Source organism: Melopsittacus undulatus, chromosome 6 (genome assembly GCF_012275295.1).
Source record: "Melopsittacus undulatus isolate bMelUnd1 chromosome 6, bMelUnd1.mat.Z, whole genome shotgun sequence".
NCBI classification, from domain to species: Eukaryota; Metazoa; Chordata; class Aves; order Psittaciformes; family Psittaculidae; genus Melopsittacus; species Melopsittacus undulatus.
Window position 1 is genome coordinate 27,828,829 of NC_047532.1, and position 16,147 is coordinate 27,844,975.

The 16,147-nt window shown below is 44.2% G+C and overlaps 1 protein-coding gene across 3 annotated transcripts in view; it reads right to left on the reverse strand.

Moving 5' to 3' along the window:
• Positions 1-14,434, reverse strand: part of TEDC1 (tubulin epsilon and delta complex 1) — an 82,824-nt gene extending 68,390 nt beyond the window's left edge. For all 3 annotated transcript variants that reach the window (XM_034064414.1, XM_034064415.1, XM_034064413.1), the window contains exons 1-3: positions 14,307-14,434; positions 13,289-13,367; positions 6,375-6,577 (exon numbers count right to left, since the gene is read on the reverse strand). In XM_034064414.1, the coding sequence (XP_033920305.1) occupies positions 6,375-6,577; positions 13,289-13,367; positions 14,307-14,432 (408 nt within the window). In that variant the 5' untranslated portion in view covers positions 14,433-14,434. The remainder of the gene's footprint in view (positions 1-6,374; positions 6,578-13,288; positions 13,368-14,306) is intronic.
• Positions 14,435-16,147: the final 1,713 nt, after the last annotated feature.

Consider the following 16,147-nt stretch of genomic DNA (forward strand, 5'->3'; position numbering starts at 1 on the left):
AAGCATAAGCCTTACACTATACTGGAACTAGCCATTGAGCCAAAGTAAGCAGTGACAAACAAATGATTAATCAAATTGCAGACCTAAGAGTCAGAAGGCATGCTGAGTTTCATCTCTCCCCACCAGAAGCAATTAAATTGAGTTCGCCTTGGCATGCTAGAGAGACACGCATGAATTCCAACTATAATTGCCATAATAGCCCTGTTTGCTGATTACTATAAATTCACAAAAAGGGGAGGGACATCCAATTTCACTTAGAGGTCAAGAAGCAGAACAGAGGGAATTAGAGGAACCAAGAACCAGTGTTTGTACAAAATATCCTGGTGATAATAAGGGATATAACACCACTATCCCCCATCTAAAAAACTCAACAGCCTCCACACATAATTAAATTATGGAGCACCATAGAGATTAATTTCAGCTGTAGCGATAATACCAGTACAGGCAGTATTCCTCCCTGGAAACAGAAAGAATACATGCTCACAGAGTACTGCTATTATCTGCACAAGCCATCATAGATTTGGAGAAAGCTGTGACAATCTCACTAAAATTTAACTGGGGGGGAGGAAGTAGTCAAATAGTGAATGTGATAAAAAGGCAAGTTTATATCAAACAATTATCTGCTTCTCAGAGAGAGAGAATGTAAGAACTCCTCAGGTCTGCCTTACAGTCCAGCAAAGGACAGCATTTCACCTACGGGTTTTCAGATTGCTTTGAACTCCAGGATTTCCATGTCTAAACAGGAATCAATGAACCCAGGGAATTACAGACCAGTCAGTCTCACCTCTGTGCCTGGCAAAATCTTGGAGCAGATTCTCCTGGAAGACATGCTAGAGCACATGAAAAACTACAAGGTGCTTGGTGACAGCCAGCATGGCTTCACTAAGGAGAAATCCTGCCTGACCAATTTGGTGGCCTTTTATGATGGGGCTATGGAACTGATGGACAGGGTAGAGCAGTTGATGTCATCTACCTGGACTTGCATTGTCATCTACCTTGCAAAGCATTCGACACTGTCGCACACAACATCCTTATCTCTAAATTGGAGAGACATCAGTTTGATAGGTGGACCACTCGGTGGACAAAGAACTGGCTGGATGGCCGCACGCAGAGTTGTGGTCAACAGTTCAATATCCGACTGGAGACCAGTAACGAGTGGTGTCTCTCAGGGATCGGTGTTGGGACTGGTCTTGTTCAACATCTTTGTCGCTGACATGGACAATGGGATTGAGTGTGCTCTCAGCAAGTTTGCCGATGACACCAAGCTGTGTGGTTCTGTTGATACACTGGAGGGAAGGAATGTCATCCAGAGGGACCATGACACACTTGTGAGGTGGGCTGATGCCAACCTCATGAAGTTTAACAATGACAAGTGCAAGGTTCTACACCTGGGTTGGAGCAATCCCAGGCACAGCTGCAGGTTGGGCAGAGAAGAGATTCAGAGCAGCCCTGCAGAGAAGGACTTGGGGGTGTTGGTTGATGAGAAAATGAACATGAGCCGGCTGCAGTGTGCACTCACAGCCCAGAAAGCCAACTGTATCCTGGGCTGCATCAAAAGGAGCGTGACCAGCAGGTCAAAGGAGGTGATCCTGCCCCTCTACTCTGCTCTCGTGAGACCTCACTTGGAGTATTGTGTGCAGTTCTGGTGTCCTCAACATAAAAAGGACATGGAACTGTTGGAACAAGGCCAGAGGAGGCCACGAGGATGATCAGGGGACTGGAGCACCTCCCATATGAAGACAGGCTGAGAAAGTTGGGGCTGTTCAGCCTGGAGAAGAGAAGGCTGCGTGGAGACCTCATAGCAGCCTTCCAGTATCTGAAGGGGGGCTACAAGGATGCTGAGAGAGACCCTTCATTAGGGACTGTAGTGATAGAACAAGGGGTAACGGGTTAAAACTTAAACAGGGGAAGTCTAGATTGGATATAAGGAAGAAATTCTTTAGTGTAAGGGTGGTGAGGCACTGGAAGGGGTTGCCCAGGGAGGTTGTGAATGCTCCATTCCTGGCGGTGTTCAAGGCCGGGTTGGACAAAGCCTTGGGTGACATGGTTTGGTGTGAGGCATCCCTGCCAATGGCAGGGGGATTGGAACTAGATGATCTTGAGGTCCTTTCCAACCCTCACTATTCTATGATTCTATAACAGCACTTGAGAATAATCTGCCTGTACATGATCACCAAAGCAACAAAAGGTGTTGAAACTGCCAAATGGCAGTGCATATTTCAGACAGAAATCTACAAGGGGTGTAAAAAGCATTTGAAGACAATACCCATTAATTAATTACCCAGTGCTTTAAGGCAATAACAGGCAAGAATTCTCAAGCAGACACTTCAGTAAATTGATGTTAACCTCCAATTCAGACTGTACTTAAAGTCTTCATAGATCTAACAGAATTAGTGATTACTTTTTTTAAAGAGTTGACCAATGCAAGGCTTGAGCTTCCACTTACTACTTCTGGAGCCATCAACCTGCTGGCAGATCAGCACAATAAATTCAGACAATAGATTTACACTGTAATAGCCAGATTCTCGATTTTGACACATACCATTAATCCCCTCCTCCCTCTCCTGTTTCCTCCTGCGCATCAATGCAGGTTCCAGTCTGTCCTTTAAACTGCCTTCCCCCTCAGTCTGTAAACACCATACACTGGAAGAGTGGCATGAGTGGAAGACTGAAGAGGGCAGCAGCCCCTTGAGTTCTACTCACTGGGCAGCCCTGTAGCAGGCCTGCAGTATTGGCTCAGGAGATACTGCAGCACTACCCTTCTGAAAAAAATGAGCCCTATGAGACAAGGTGCCCTGAAGGATTTTCTTACCTAACACACAAGAGCATTCAACCCATATAATCACCCTAGACAACTAAGCATACCTGTCCTTACCAACAACTACCTCAAGACTATTATTTTTTAATTACATTAGTCACATTAAGCACTACCATCTTAACTCTTTCATCATGCTTTCACCACTGTTTAGTTTATAATTTCAGGAATCACTTAAACTTGATTCTTAAGATGTAAGTGCATGCAAAAGTAAGTTTGTGGAAGCTTTCCCCAGCTCAGTATCTCAATATTATGAATTACATGCAGCAGCTGAGCTCTATGTCCATCATGTGTCGTGAATACCCTTGTCTCTCTATAAATAACCAACCTGAAATCCTTTAGAGCTGATGGAAGTGTTCAATTTGCAGGAGAAGAAAACTGTGTTGCTAAGGAACAGCAAAGAAAAAAAAAAAAGGCCAAAGTGGTAATCTGAAATGAATTAATTTAATGGGCCCTTGATATGTTGGGTGTTTGGCATCATCAGCAATTTAGCAGGCTGTAGGCTTTGTTTCAAACTTAGGCTGAAAAAATAGTCAGAACATGACTGCACCCGTAACTTTGGTGTTAGCAGCATTCTCTCTCATTCATACAACAGACCCTGTCCACTTTTGTGGATTTCAGACCAAATTTTAAAAGAAAACCACATGAATACGAGTTTGAACAACAGCTACGCCTACAGTTCTTGACACTCCATTCTTTTAAATTAAGACAAAGGGTGAAGATTTTCTTCACATTTTTCTCACCAGCAGACCTAGAGATGTGCTTTGCCAGTAATGGCTTTCATGCTTTGCTGATTTTGGCAGAGATCTCAGCAATGCACAGAACCAAACACTATTTCTTTTTTTTCTGTTTTACAGTATTTTTGGGGAAATGTTTTCCATTGCTTGTAATCACTTAGAAAAAAAAGACTGATTGTGGTAGATTTCTAAAGCTCTTCCTCCACTGAGAATTTTAGTTGTTTTGAAGAGCATTTCCTTTTCTTCTTGAGACAGATCTTTCTCTAGATGTTTTTCTTCTTTTACCTTTTTCCTTCAGCTTACTTAAATAGAAGAGTTACAACTGCAGAGACTACATCTCTGGCATATTTAGCAATGCCTTTACAATTTCTTACATGTTTTCCAACACTTCAGTTCAAGTATCACAAATGCCTGGTATTTAACATTCCCAAAGTCAAAATTCCAGTATTTCAATTGTTCAAGTTGTGCTGTAATTCAAAAAATGCTAAGTATCAAACTAACAACTTCACTTTCTTCCTTTCTCACTGTGGTTTTAGGGACTATATTGTTGAACACTGTCTGATAAGCAAACTTTGCCACGTGAAGGTTTCCAATTAAATAACTATCAAATAACTAACAACTACAAAACTATCACACTTCTGTGCAGCAAAAAACAGGTAAACCACTTCATGAGTGGTTTACAATGAATCAATTTACCAAAATGAGGTAGGTGACCCACCCATCTTCTCATTTGCACCCACCATTACCTCCTTATGTCCTTAACTGTGTATTGCTAGATCTTAAATCAGTTGAGTCTTACTGGCTGAATGTGTTAGTTTTACAATGCTTAGTTGATTAAATAAACGACAAGACTTCTCCCTCAAAATTCCATTTGTTTTAACTTTCTGACGTAGAATCACAAAACATACCAGTTACACTGTAACTAGATTTTTTCTGAATTTTATCTGTCATTCTAAAGCTTGGGCTCATAAGGTTCTGCTGTAACTATTTTTTTTTCCTCCATGTGTATCTAATTTTACTGGAGCACGAAAATGTGCTAGAAGAACACCATATAAGAAATGTTGACATTAGTACAATGAGCTTTACATACATATGCTAATTGCAACTCCCAGTCTATACTATTTTTGTCTCACCTATTGAAAAAAATTTCCAGACCTGTAAACCTTTCCAAACACCGTTTCATATAGTTACTGGATAAAAACATGAACTCTGTATTCCATGCTTTTTGAGAAACACAGGTAGAGCAAATTAGAACTGCAGAGAAAGGCACAGCAATAAACTTCTCAATGTGCCTTTGTGTGGCCATTACAGATAACATTGTATTACCATAGTTCTTTCATCTCTTTTTGGAAATGCAAAACTTAAGACCTTCAGAGAAAATAACATAGGCGCCGCCCCATTTCCTGAATTCATGTCGCTGCTACACTTCATTCATCACTCTTTCGTAACAGAAATTAAGGACGCACAAAATAATCTGCTACCATACAAGAAAAACAAGAAAAAGGTTAACAGAAGTTTAAAGTCAAAAGTTCGACAGACGTGTTTTTCTTAAATCTGTAGGTGCCGTTCACATCACCAGAGGGCACCAGAACTCACGCCCAGTGCACCAAGAATAGGCTTTTGTGCGCATCTCCCTGTTCAGTGCAGCAGTCGATTGCAGTGTAACAAGAGGGGTCCATTTTCCCAAAATAATGTTGTTACCATTGCTATAAAGGTGACTGTTCTGGTTTGAGCAGTAGCAGTCAATTTTCTCCTTCTTGGTAGCTGGTGCAGTGCTGTGTTTTGACTTTTGGCCTGGGAACGGTTGCTGATAGCAAGTATGTTTTGAGTTACTGCTCAAATGTTTGGTTTGTCCAAGGCCTTTTCTGAGCTCATGCTCTGCCAGGGAGGAAGGGAGGCCGGGAGGAAGCAGAGACAGGACACCTGACCCAGGCTAGCCAAAGAGGTATTCCATACCATAGCACATCACACCCAGGATGTAACCGGGAGAAACCCGGAAGGGCTGGAGCTCTGGGGGGATGGAGGAGGTATTGGTCAGTGCTCAGTCAGGCAGGGTGGGGTGAGTTATGGATAGGTGGCTGGTGAGGTGTTGTATTCTCTTCACTTGTTATTGGCTTTATCATTATTATTTGTAGCAGTAGTGGCAGTAATGATTTGTGTTATGCCTTAGCTATTAAGCTGTGCTTATCTCAACCCGTGGGGGCTACATTCTTTGGATTCTCCTTCCTAACTCTCTGGGAGTTGGGGAAGCAAGAGGGGGAGTGAGTGAACGAGCTGTGTGGACTTGGTTTTAAACCACGACAGTGATTCATCCTTTTCAATTCTTTTCTATTTGTACAAGTGTTTTCCTTCGCAAGATACCATATCTATATCACGGCCTTACAAACTCTCCCTTTCCTGCTCTGCTGTCCCATAAAAAGATTCTAGAAAATCAGGCAGCCCACATTCTAGGCACTGTAGAACCACTCATGCTACAGTCTGGAAGCACAAAACTCAGAAGCACAGAGAAGGAAGACATACACTTAGTTGCACTCCTCCACACTGATCTCACCTATATTGGAAATAAAAATCAGGGAGTTCCAACAGGGGTGGGAGTTTGAGATAGAGAAGGAAACCAGATCACCTGTAGAGTATAGAGAAGGGAAAGAAAACAGGTTCCAGATACTGTCCCCTTGTAAGCTTTGGGTTTTTTTAAAGCTGGAGTAAAGCATTTATTTGTAAAGGTACCAAGACACCACACATTACACACCAGTGATAACATGGCTGCTGTCACAGAACACTGCTTATGGACAGATAAGATGGAAAGACACAAACATGCTCACCGTGCACACAGAAGTCTCATCTCCAGTCTTTACTCTGTTCCGAGCCAAAAGCTGCTCCAAGAGGCTTATTCTGTGCAGCAGCCAGGAAAATGCCAGCAGCAGCTCCCGACTACCCACTGAGCCATCAGAGGGGAGCCGATAGAGTTCTGGCCTGTAATAGCCATGGTACCACAACGCTGCCTTCACAAACCTAATTTGGTTATCTGAAAAGAAGAAAACAATTGAGAATAACAAACTGCACTACTCAGTGCATTTATGCTTCAGTTACAGAAACTTCTGCCTCCTCTAAGAGCAGGATTTTTTAATCAAGCATAAGATTTGTGTAAGACAGTGGAGACTACAGCCTTTATCAACAAGCAATAGATGACAGGAGTGTAAAGGGTAAAAGCTTTCCTTATGCTGCCACATTCTCATCTACAGAACTACTGCTAAGGGAAAAAAAGAAATTCAAAGTTGAGATCAAGGCCAGTAATGGCCTCTTGGAGATTAAAAAATGCAAAAAAGGTAAATAGCCATCCCCACTGTAACGGGACTCCAATTCACCTATTCATTTTTTATGATCCACCAAGCACACTATGAATTAATAAATACTGAGTCACTTTACTGCTGAATGAAACTGAAATTTAGAGATAGAAGTTTCTCAGGCTGCTGCAAATCTCTGAGCAGCAGTGAGCAGGCAGATATAATGTAGCATGCCACATGGACTGTTTAATTCTCGGGAACGCTCTAATCTATATTCCTTCACACCAGCAAATGTTACCTGACAGCTACAAGACAGGCACTACAGAACTGTAAAATACTGAGGAGACACAGAGAAAACTTATTTTAAAAGGTTCTGGCCAGTAATCCTCAGATCTGTACTATGTCAAAACTATAATAAAGAACATAATTAAGGGGCACAATGATAAACAAAACATACTGGGGAAGAACCAACATTTGTGAAAGGAAGTCCTGCTCAAAAAGCTACTGAAGCTCTCCAAAGGCAACAACAAGCAAGTGATTAAGGAAGAGTCAACCAATGCAGGACATTCAGACTTCCCAATGAGATTTAAACAGCACAAAGAAACTAGGCCACTAGTATGGAGGGATAGGGAAAGCCCTTCAATCAATGACAAGTGCCTAGCAGACAAGAACCAGAGGGTAGGAACAAATGGTGGTTTCAGATGAGGGCTCTGTGCTAAACAGTTGCTGTTCAACCAACTCAAAATGACACACAGACAACGTGATATTGACAGAAAATTTGGTGCTGATGTGATATTACTCAGTAGTAAGGAATGCAGGCAGATCATGAAGGACTGCAGAACCTAATGAGCCCAGGCTTTAGAATGACAGACAAAATTCTTTTTAAGGAAAAATAAAAAAATGATACACACAAGAGAAAAAAACGATCCTAACTGTACCAACACAGCAATAGGTTTGGTGCTGATCACTGAACTTGGGAACACAATCTTAGATGATAAACTATCACATGATATGAGAACTACCTGGTTCTCATATGCACTCAAAACCAAACAGAATGTAAGAAACCTAGAGAAGAAACTGAACAGAACACAGGGAATAACACTATACTGTTGTCTACATCTGTGTGCCCCCACATCTCAAGTTTACAGTGTTATTTTACTTCTTCAGTCACAAAAAACAAAGATGAGTACTATCACAAGTACAGGACAGCTTCATTTTAAGAACTGATGACCTAGGCCAAGAAGATGACTGATAATGGGTGTAACAAAACTCTTTCAAATGGTATGTACTGTGGAATGGGTGAACAGGGAATAATCTGTTTGCACAACATTCAATAAAAGAACTGTGAGCCACCAAGCAAAGTTAGCAAGTCTGTGAATAAAAACAAGTTAGAGACATTCTCCACACATATAGCAAAGCCCTGAAATTTCTGGCCATTAAGACACTATGGATACTGAGAGTTACACAAGCTCACAGAGGAACTTGACTGACAGAACAGGAGTGCATGGAAGCTTATGAAATGCAAAGACAACCTTTATGGTTTAGGACATCTGAGATGTAAATTACTGGAGGTTGAAAGAATACTCCTCTGAAAGAATCATTCTATTTTCACTCTTTCCCCTGGGCATCCACTTCTGACAGCTGGAACAGATGGATGAAGCTAGAACAACCTTCAATTTGATCCAGTTTAAGCATTCTTACAAAGTAAGGAATAAAGCTGCTCTCCTTTTCCATTGTAATGCTTCAGTATTTCTGTAAGGTTTCATAAAAAAAGGTACAGTAACAGACAAAAAAGTAAATAATTTTTTGCAGGAATAGTGTTTTATATAGCAGAGCTTCTGCAGAGACACATGACAGTTGTAGAACTCGGTTTAAACCTAGCCTGTTTCTGCATTACAGACACAAAAAAGAAACCCAAACACCTGAATCACTTTGCTTGTTCTTTCTGCAGAACCTGTGAATGTAAAAACAAGCAGCTTACTTTCATGATGTCAGAGTGGCAGAAATGCCTGTGGTTTGCTAAAAATCTTGCTATGCAATATAATCCTTTAAGTACAGGGAGATCTCTCAGATATTAATTTTTATTTTGATCCCTCTTGAATATTCTCACGTGAGCTACATTTTCATGTTGCCCTTTCCTTTTCTTCCCGCATTTGTCAAAAAAGGAACCGCCATAACAGGTAAAGGGAGAAATGCTCCAAAAGAAAGATCAGTACATGCTTTCCTCCTTTTTCAAAGCAAACCAGCATCTCATACTGCCATCTGCAGTTCAGGAAGCTCCACAAGAAACCACCTATCAAAGAAAAGGAATAGACAAAACCAGGTGCATTTCTCTGCTGATAAACCACTCAGGATCAGATCCATGCGCACAATTTGCCACCTGAATTACTGTGTTGCGCTGGTCCTTTACCTCCCCCTATTTCACCTCTCCCTCTGCATGAGGGAGTGTGATTAGTGTGAGTATGAGGCAGGAATTGTGGGTGAGTGGTGAAAGCATGGGTCTGGAACTGGGGCTCAAAGAGCCTTCCCATAACCTTATAGAAATCACTTTCCTCATCTCTAAAGCACTCAGATAAATGGCAGCAGAGACTATAGAAGTAGCAAGATGGATTTGTCCATAATGTGCACCAAGAGAGGAAAAGATATCCCATCACTCACATATCAGATAACACCAGTCACTCAAACACCTCCTCTTTGACATCTTCTTATGGCATTCCATTAGGATTGTGCAATTTATAGAGAAAGAACCACACAGTCCTTTCAACTAAACACCTTCTGCATGCAGATTATTTATTATATTCAGCAAGTAAGACCAAGCTGTGGATGAACCTCTTAAGACTATACTCAAGCTGTGCTGTTCTGCTTTATGAATCCTGCAGAATATATTCAGTGAATTACAGCATGATATTCAAATAAGGGTTATGCATTATCCTGGCAGGCTAAAATGGAAGGGAACTAAATCAAGTACAAGAACACACAGATACATTACTGCATGCACTCAGGCAAGAAACACCTGCATAGGTAGTGGTATGATGAGAAACTACTGCTGCAGAAAAAAATTTTCTGCTTCATTTGTCAAAAACACAAAAATATATTGCAGCTCTAGACCTCTTTCTCATACTATAAAAACTGAATGGCACCTCCAGAAAAGAAACATTTCCTCCAGCTATCTAAGTGCATACGTAGCACTGCTACCTGCTGTGGCTGTCAGGTTGTTAACCAAGTCCATCAGCTCTCAGCCTCCATGAAGAGTGAGCAGCAAGAAACCACTGATCATGACTTCATCAGTAAGGTTATGCCTGGAGTACTATTACACAGCTTACTTGGACTTGTACTCCTCTGATGAGAGACCCATTGTTCTAACATGTTTAAGGGGCTGGATTAACAGCTTCCCACCAAAGTTTACAGTAAATGCTTTTCACTGTGTGAAGAAATATTTTTCCAAAACCAGAAATCAAGAGACATTTGCAGAATTTTATAACCACTGGCTGGGGCTTCTGGTTTCTGTTCACAAGAATAGTTCATACATTTTAAAACATCAAACTGTGTGGGTTTGTTTGGAGTTTTTTTGTATGTGATCTTTCAAAGAGTTAATTTTCTCCTACCTAGGCAATGAAATACACCAACCATTTAAAAACACGGTGCAGAAAGTTTTCCTGAACAATATGACAACCATAAGGAGGGAATGACTAGCAGCTGTTGTATTCAAAGTAAACTTTAATCTCCTCTAAAATTCACCTACATGACAAGGTCAGCTCAAAAACAGACTAATGAAACTACTAACTCAAAACAGAAACACACGCTACGGTGCAACCTCAAAAGTCACTTGATAAAAAGGACTTGTCACATCAAGGAGAAATTTTCTGGAAAAGAATCTATCCTTTTCTATGGGCAAAATCTGTAAGAGCATTCTGTCCCTGCCACACACTGCTTGCTCATACCACCTTGCAACTGCAAAGGGTCCAACATCTAGCACACAGTCCTTGAAATGTAGGTCTCAGTTTATGGAGTAGCAAGAACCACCACTGTGACTGCAACAGCACATGCAGATTATAGGCCAGAGGTCAGTGTTTCCTCTAGAAAAAGGGTACAGCACCACCTGAGTATGGCTTCTCTTTTCCAGAAAGCTGTTCCTATGCACATAGTAGCCCTTATACTGAAGGAGTCTTCAAAGCCCTCTTCTGGGATCTGGCAATTGCTGCTCTCTTTGTTTTAATTAAGAAAATTAAGAGATTGTACAAAAAGAGCAAAGACAGGAAAGCCTGATCCATGGACTAAAGCACTAGACTTGGATTAGGGAAATTTATTTCAATTCTTTGATGTGCAACAGGATCCTATAACAAACCAGAGAAAGTTACTTAGTCCCCATGCCCAAGGCTCCTTTTCACTTACATTAAATAAATAGAATCATAGAATAGTTAGATACATGGAAGACCACAAGCACTCTGGAGCAGGGACAGAGAGGGAAAGCAGTAAAACACTTATCGCGTTTGCAGCAAACCCATTCACTTGGCCAAGCAAAGGTAATTAGTGTAATTTGAAAAACAGTATGGCTCTCCAACCTGAATTTCAGCTTTAATCACCATGTTGTGACTAAACAAGTTTCTTAAAAATCAGCTCAGCAGTTCTGAGCAGAACCACAAATTCCTACCTTGCAATCCACCATCAGAAGCTGCATTTGCTCTCTCTAGTCAGCAACCTGCCACATGCATGTGTAAATCCCATCTCCAAATGAGACAAGCAAATAACGTGGGAGCAGCCAGGATTCAGCAAGGTTGCACTTGTGCAGGACCACACTACAAAGCTGTAGGAGACTGCCAATAGACTTACCAGTACACAGCAGATTGTGTATGAGTAGAAAAACAAAAACAGCCAAATGAAAAATAGCAGTCCTGTGAGTAACACTGAACCATGCTGATTTCCTACTGAGCTACCAGCAAAACTATGCTGGTTTTGCTCCACACTCCACAATGCTTAGCCTTTTTTAACTCTGCTTACAGAGCCATCAGATTCCTGGCTCTTCAGGGGCTTAAACAGTGTTGTTTAAGTTCCTTTGCTTTCAAAGGCAGAAGGGGATTTTAAGTGATTTTGGTCAGAGGAGACCTTTACCCATGACAGAGAATTCTATTCTCAAAACTTCTTCTGACAAAGAAAGGGCTCTAGATAAACATCTTTCACGAGAGAAGACTGAAGAATATTGCAGTTGGAATAGCATACATTTAAGTAAATAGTGCTCTGTGATTGTGAGAAGCCAACCTGTAGTCAGCTTCCCTCTGAAGCAGTGGCCCTGTCCATACAGATATTCATGGTCCCTCTAAAATAATCACACACTTTTTGTTTTGTCAATCCAAAACACTGCCTTTATCATAGAATAGTTTGGGTTAGAAGGGTCCATAAAGATCCATCCAGTTCCATCTCCCTGCCATGGGCAGAGACACCTTCCACTAGACCAGGTTGCTCAAAACCCCATCCAGCCTGGTCCTGAGCACTGCCAGGGATGGGGCAGCCACAGCTTCTCAGGGCAACCTGTGCCAAGGTCTCACCACCCTCACAGTAAACAATTTCTTCCTAATATCTAACCTAAATCTACCCTCTTTCAGCTTAAAGCCATTGCTCCTTGTCTTATCCCTACAGGCCCTTGTAAAAAGTACCTCTCCAGCTTTGTTGTAGGCTCCCTTTATGTACTGCAAACTGCTCTAAGGTCTCCCCGAGAACGCTCTCAAGAGCCCCAACTCTCTCAGCCAGTCTTCACAGGAAAGGTGTTCCAGCTCTCAGAGCATCTTCATGGCCCTCCTCTGTACTCACCCCAACAGGTCCACCTCTTTCTTATGTATATGGTTCATATGTTATAATTCACAGTTTTCATGGCAGGGGATCGGCTCCAATCCCCAGCTTCCCACCTCCCCCTCAGTTCAACAGGGTGTGATGCAGGCAGCTAGGGACCCCAGACATGTATAAACTCTTAACTGAAGCAACCCCAAGGATTAGCCCTTTGGAGGACAGCTGGGGAAAAGCAGTTCTACCATTTGGGAGATACACTGCTATTCACAGACCTGACATAGGACCTGATTGAAAATTAACCACAGAATCACACATCATATGTGGAATGGAAAAAAGAAGGAATCAAATGAAAAACAAATCAATTTCTGTAATTATCTCTGCAGATGATGAGAATACATAAGATCATTGCAGAGATTTACCTGTGATAAAAGTGGCAAAGAAAAACAGGAGCTTCTAGCAGACAGAAGGATGTCCCAGTTTCACGGACAAAGCAGGACAAAGAGACATAAACCTGCCTGCACAGCTGTTATGCAATAGGAAGTTGGTGGCACAGGTCTACAAAATGGACCACTTCTGAGAGGAATCAAGGGGCAAAAGAAGTGCTACAAAACCAGTCTCAGTAGTTCCGTGGGACAGATGGAAAGCACAGCCAGCCAGACTGATGAGGTTACCTATGGCATCAGACTCTGCCCACTTGCGTCCATGGATTTGTTTCAGAAGAGCGTAGAGCAGCCTCCAGAAATCCAAGCTCTGCAAAAGAGAGGAGCGGAGGAAGATGAGCAGGCAAAATATATGCCACATATTTAGTCTCAATTAGGCAATTAAACCTGTATCTGAACATTAGCAGTTAATCAGAAGAGCACACCTGCATCTTGCCACCACTGCTGAATGAGGCAGGTTCACATATTAGCTGTCTTCGGAACACAAACTACAGTGAGGTGCCCTCAGGAAGAGAAGGGCTGATAATGCTGGCTGTACAACAAGACCCAGTATTTCTACTTGGAGGCACATGCATACAGGAGCACAGCTTTCAAAGTATCTGCCCTGATATAACCACATATGGTACAACTTGTCCATAGTCAAACTGGTACTCAAAGACACTTTAAAAATCTGACAGTGATAGTATCAAAAACTCATAAAGAGGCAGCACAAAGGGAGCTAGACCTGGAAATCACTTCTTGGCCACATAAGGGCAGCACACTGACAGGCTGAAACAGTGATTCTAACAGTTGGAATTTCAGCCAACACGTAAAATGCTTAAAATAGATAACTGTGTGCAAGCTGGAGGCCTGCGAGTATTACCCTGTCCACCCCTGATGCAAAGCCCTAGGCTGGTGCAGAGTAATAGGGAGCTAGCCTGAGGTGACCCTAGGAAGGTGCCGCAGACCACAGTGAAACACCACGCTTTAAGTTAAAGCCACAGTACAATAAAGGCATTTCAAGCGCAGCGATTTACCGACAGTCACACAACGGCTGGGGCTCAAGCGGAGGTGTGCCCCCCCCAGACCCTCGGTCCCACTCGGGTATCCCGGTCCCCCCCTCCCACCCGGGACCGGCACCGGCACGGATATCCCTGCCCAGCCACGGCGCCGTCCTCGGACCAGGCCCGTCCCCGAGGGCGCGGAGGGGTCGGTCGCTGGACAACAGCGGGGGCCGCCGGCGCAGGGTGTTCCGGGGCAGCCCGCTCACCGCCTGCGGCCGGTCGAACTTGGCGCAGCGGAGGGTGTCGGGGTTAGGCCGGGAGCGAGCCGGAAGAGCCCGGCACAGCGCCCCGACAGCACCCGGCAGCGAACGGCCCCGCTGCTGCCGCCGCATCGCTTCACATCGCCCGCCGCCACCTCCCGCCCTCCGCCAGGGAGCGCCGGACACATGCGCAGTGCAGCAGCACGGCTCTCCCGCTATTCGGCTGAGCCCGCCCGCTGCGGTGCCCCCTGGCGGCTTGGCGGAAGTACTGAGCTGCCGGCCGCTGCGCCGCGTGGGGGCGACGAGCGCGGGGCGCGCCGCGAGTAGGGCCCCGCCGTCCGGGGCCGGGCTCGACGCGATGTTACCGGTGTTCGTGCGCCCGACCCCGCGCCTGCCTCCCCGGGGATGGAGCCGCAGGCGGGGTGGAAGTGCCCAGGAGGCAGGCTCACCGCGAGCCGGGGTGTGCCACCCCCAACCGAACCCCCGAGCGAGACCTGCGAGCTTCCCGTCCTGGCTGAAAGGGTTACTGCAAAACCCGCTCCGGGTTTTCTAAACGTACGACTGTGCTGCTGTCAGACCGACAAACAGTCTCCCGGCCGATGGGAGAGTGTACGGTCTGGCAGCAGGGGATCGGCTCCAATCCCCGGCTTCCCGCCTTCCTTTCAGTTCAATGAGGCATGATGCAGGCAGCTCGGGTCCCCAGGCATGTATAAACTCTTGATTGAAGCAATCCCAGGGATTAACCCCAGGGCGGACAGCAGGAAGAAGTGGTTCTGCCGTCTGGGAGATAGCCTGAATTACTGAGATGGAAAGTCCACCTCTTGGTTAGGGTTTACATGGCCAAAACCTGGCCATGTATGGATTCCTGATGTGGTCCTTACAGAGGGACCATCGCCAGAGCATGCCAGGGGTGCTGGACTGCTCCACTCACACAGAGAGAACCCTGCGTGAGCGTGTACATAAAATCTGCTAGAAACCCCCACTTGTGGTCTCTTGGCCAAGTACCCAGTTCATAACCTATTTAATGTACTATCCATGGATATAGCGTGATGCTTTTCCTTTTTCCAACATCTGAACACCATGCAACAACCTGTGAAATTCCTTCCAGCTATGGAATAACCTCTTGCAGCCAGACGGCTGCTTGTAATGAGGAGAGAAATCACAACGGTCCAACAAGACCTCCAGCTAATGTGAACTGCGTTTGCACTCTTTCCCTCTGGTTGCTGCCTCTCCCACCCCTGTGCCGGGGAGCACAGCCACTTCTGATGCCGAGTCCTGCATTAGTCCTCTCCTAGTCCCGCGGATCCAGGCTGCTGCTCCAGCCAGCCCTGCAAGGACCCCTGAGTGTGAGATATCCAGCCTTAAGGATTTTAAAATATCTTCTCTAGCAGCTGTTGTCTCACATCCTCCCTTGTTCCTAATGACCTGGAAAGCATTTTCCTTATTCCTCATCCAGCTCTAGCTCAGCAATCTCTATCTGCTTCTTTGCTCTCCTTCCTAACAGGTTTGGCATCTCCATATGGTTCCTTGCCTTTGGTTCCCAACAGCCCATAAAGTCCTTTTTTTTTTTTATTTCCTAGAGCCTTATCGGACCTGGATAATCCTCTGCTGTCTTTGGCAACCTTCTCAGCTTTCCATACCTTGCTGCTATCGGGTGCTGTCTGGTCCCTCCATGACACATTGCTTGTCTATTTTCCCATCCCCACTGCAGTCTCAGGCAGGAGGACCTTCAGCTGGAGCCAATTTCCTGTGTTTTCTTGACCATTACATAAACCCTGCTCAAAGCCATCCCTGTCCCCACACACATTCCTTTGTCTAGGCCTTTCCTCCCCGGGGCAGCTGCCTGC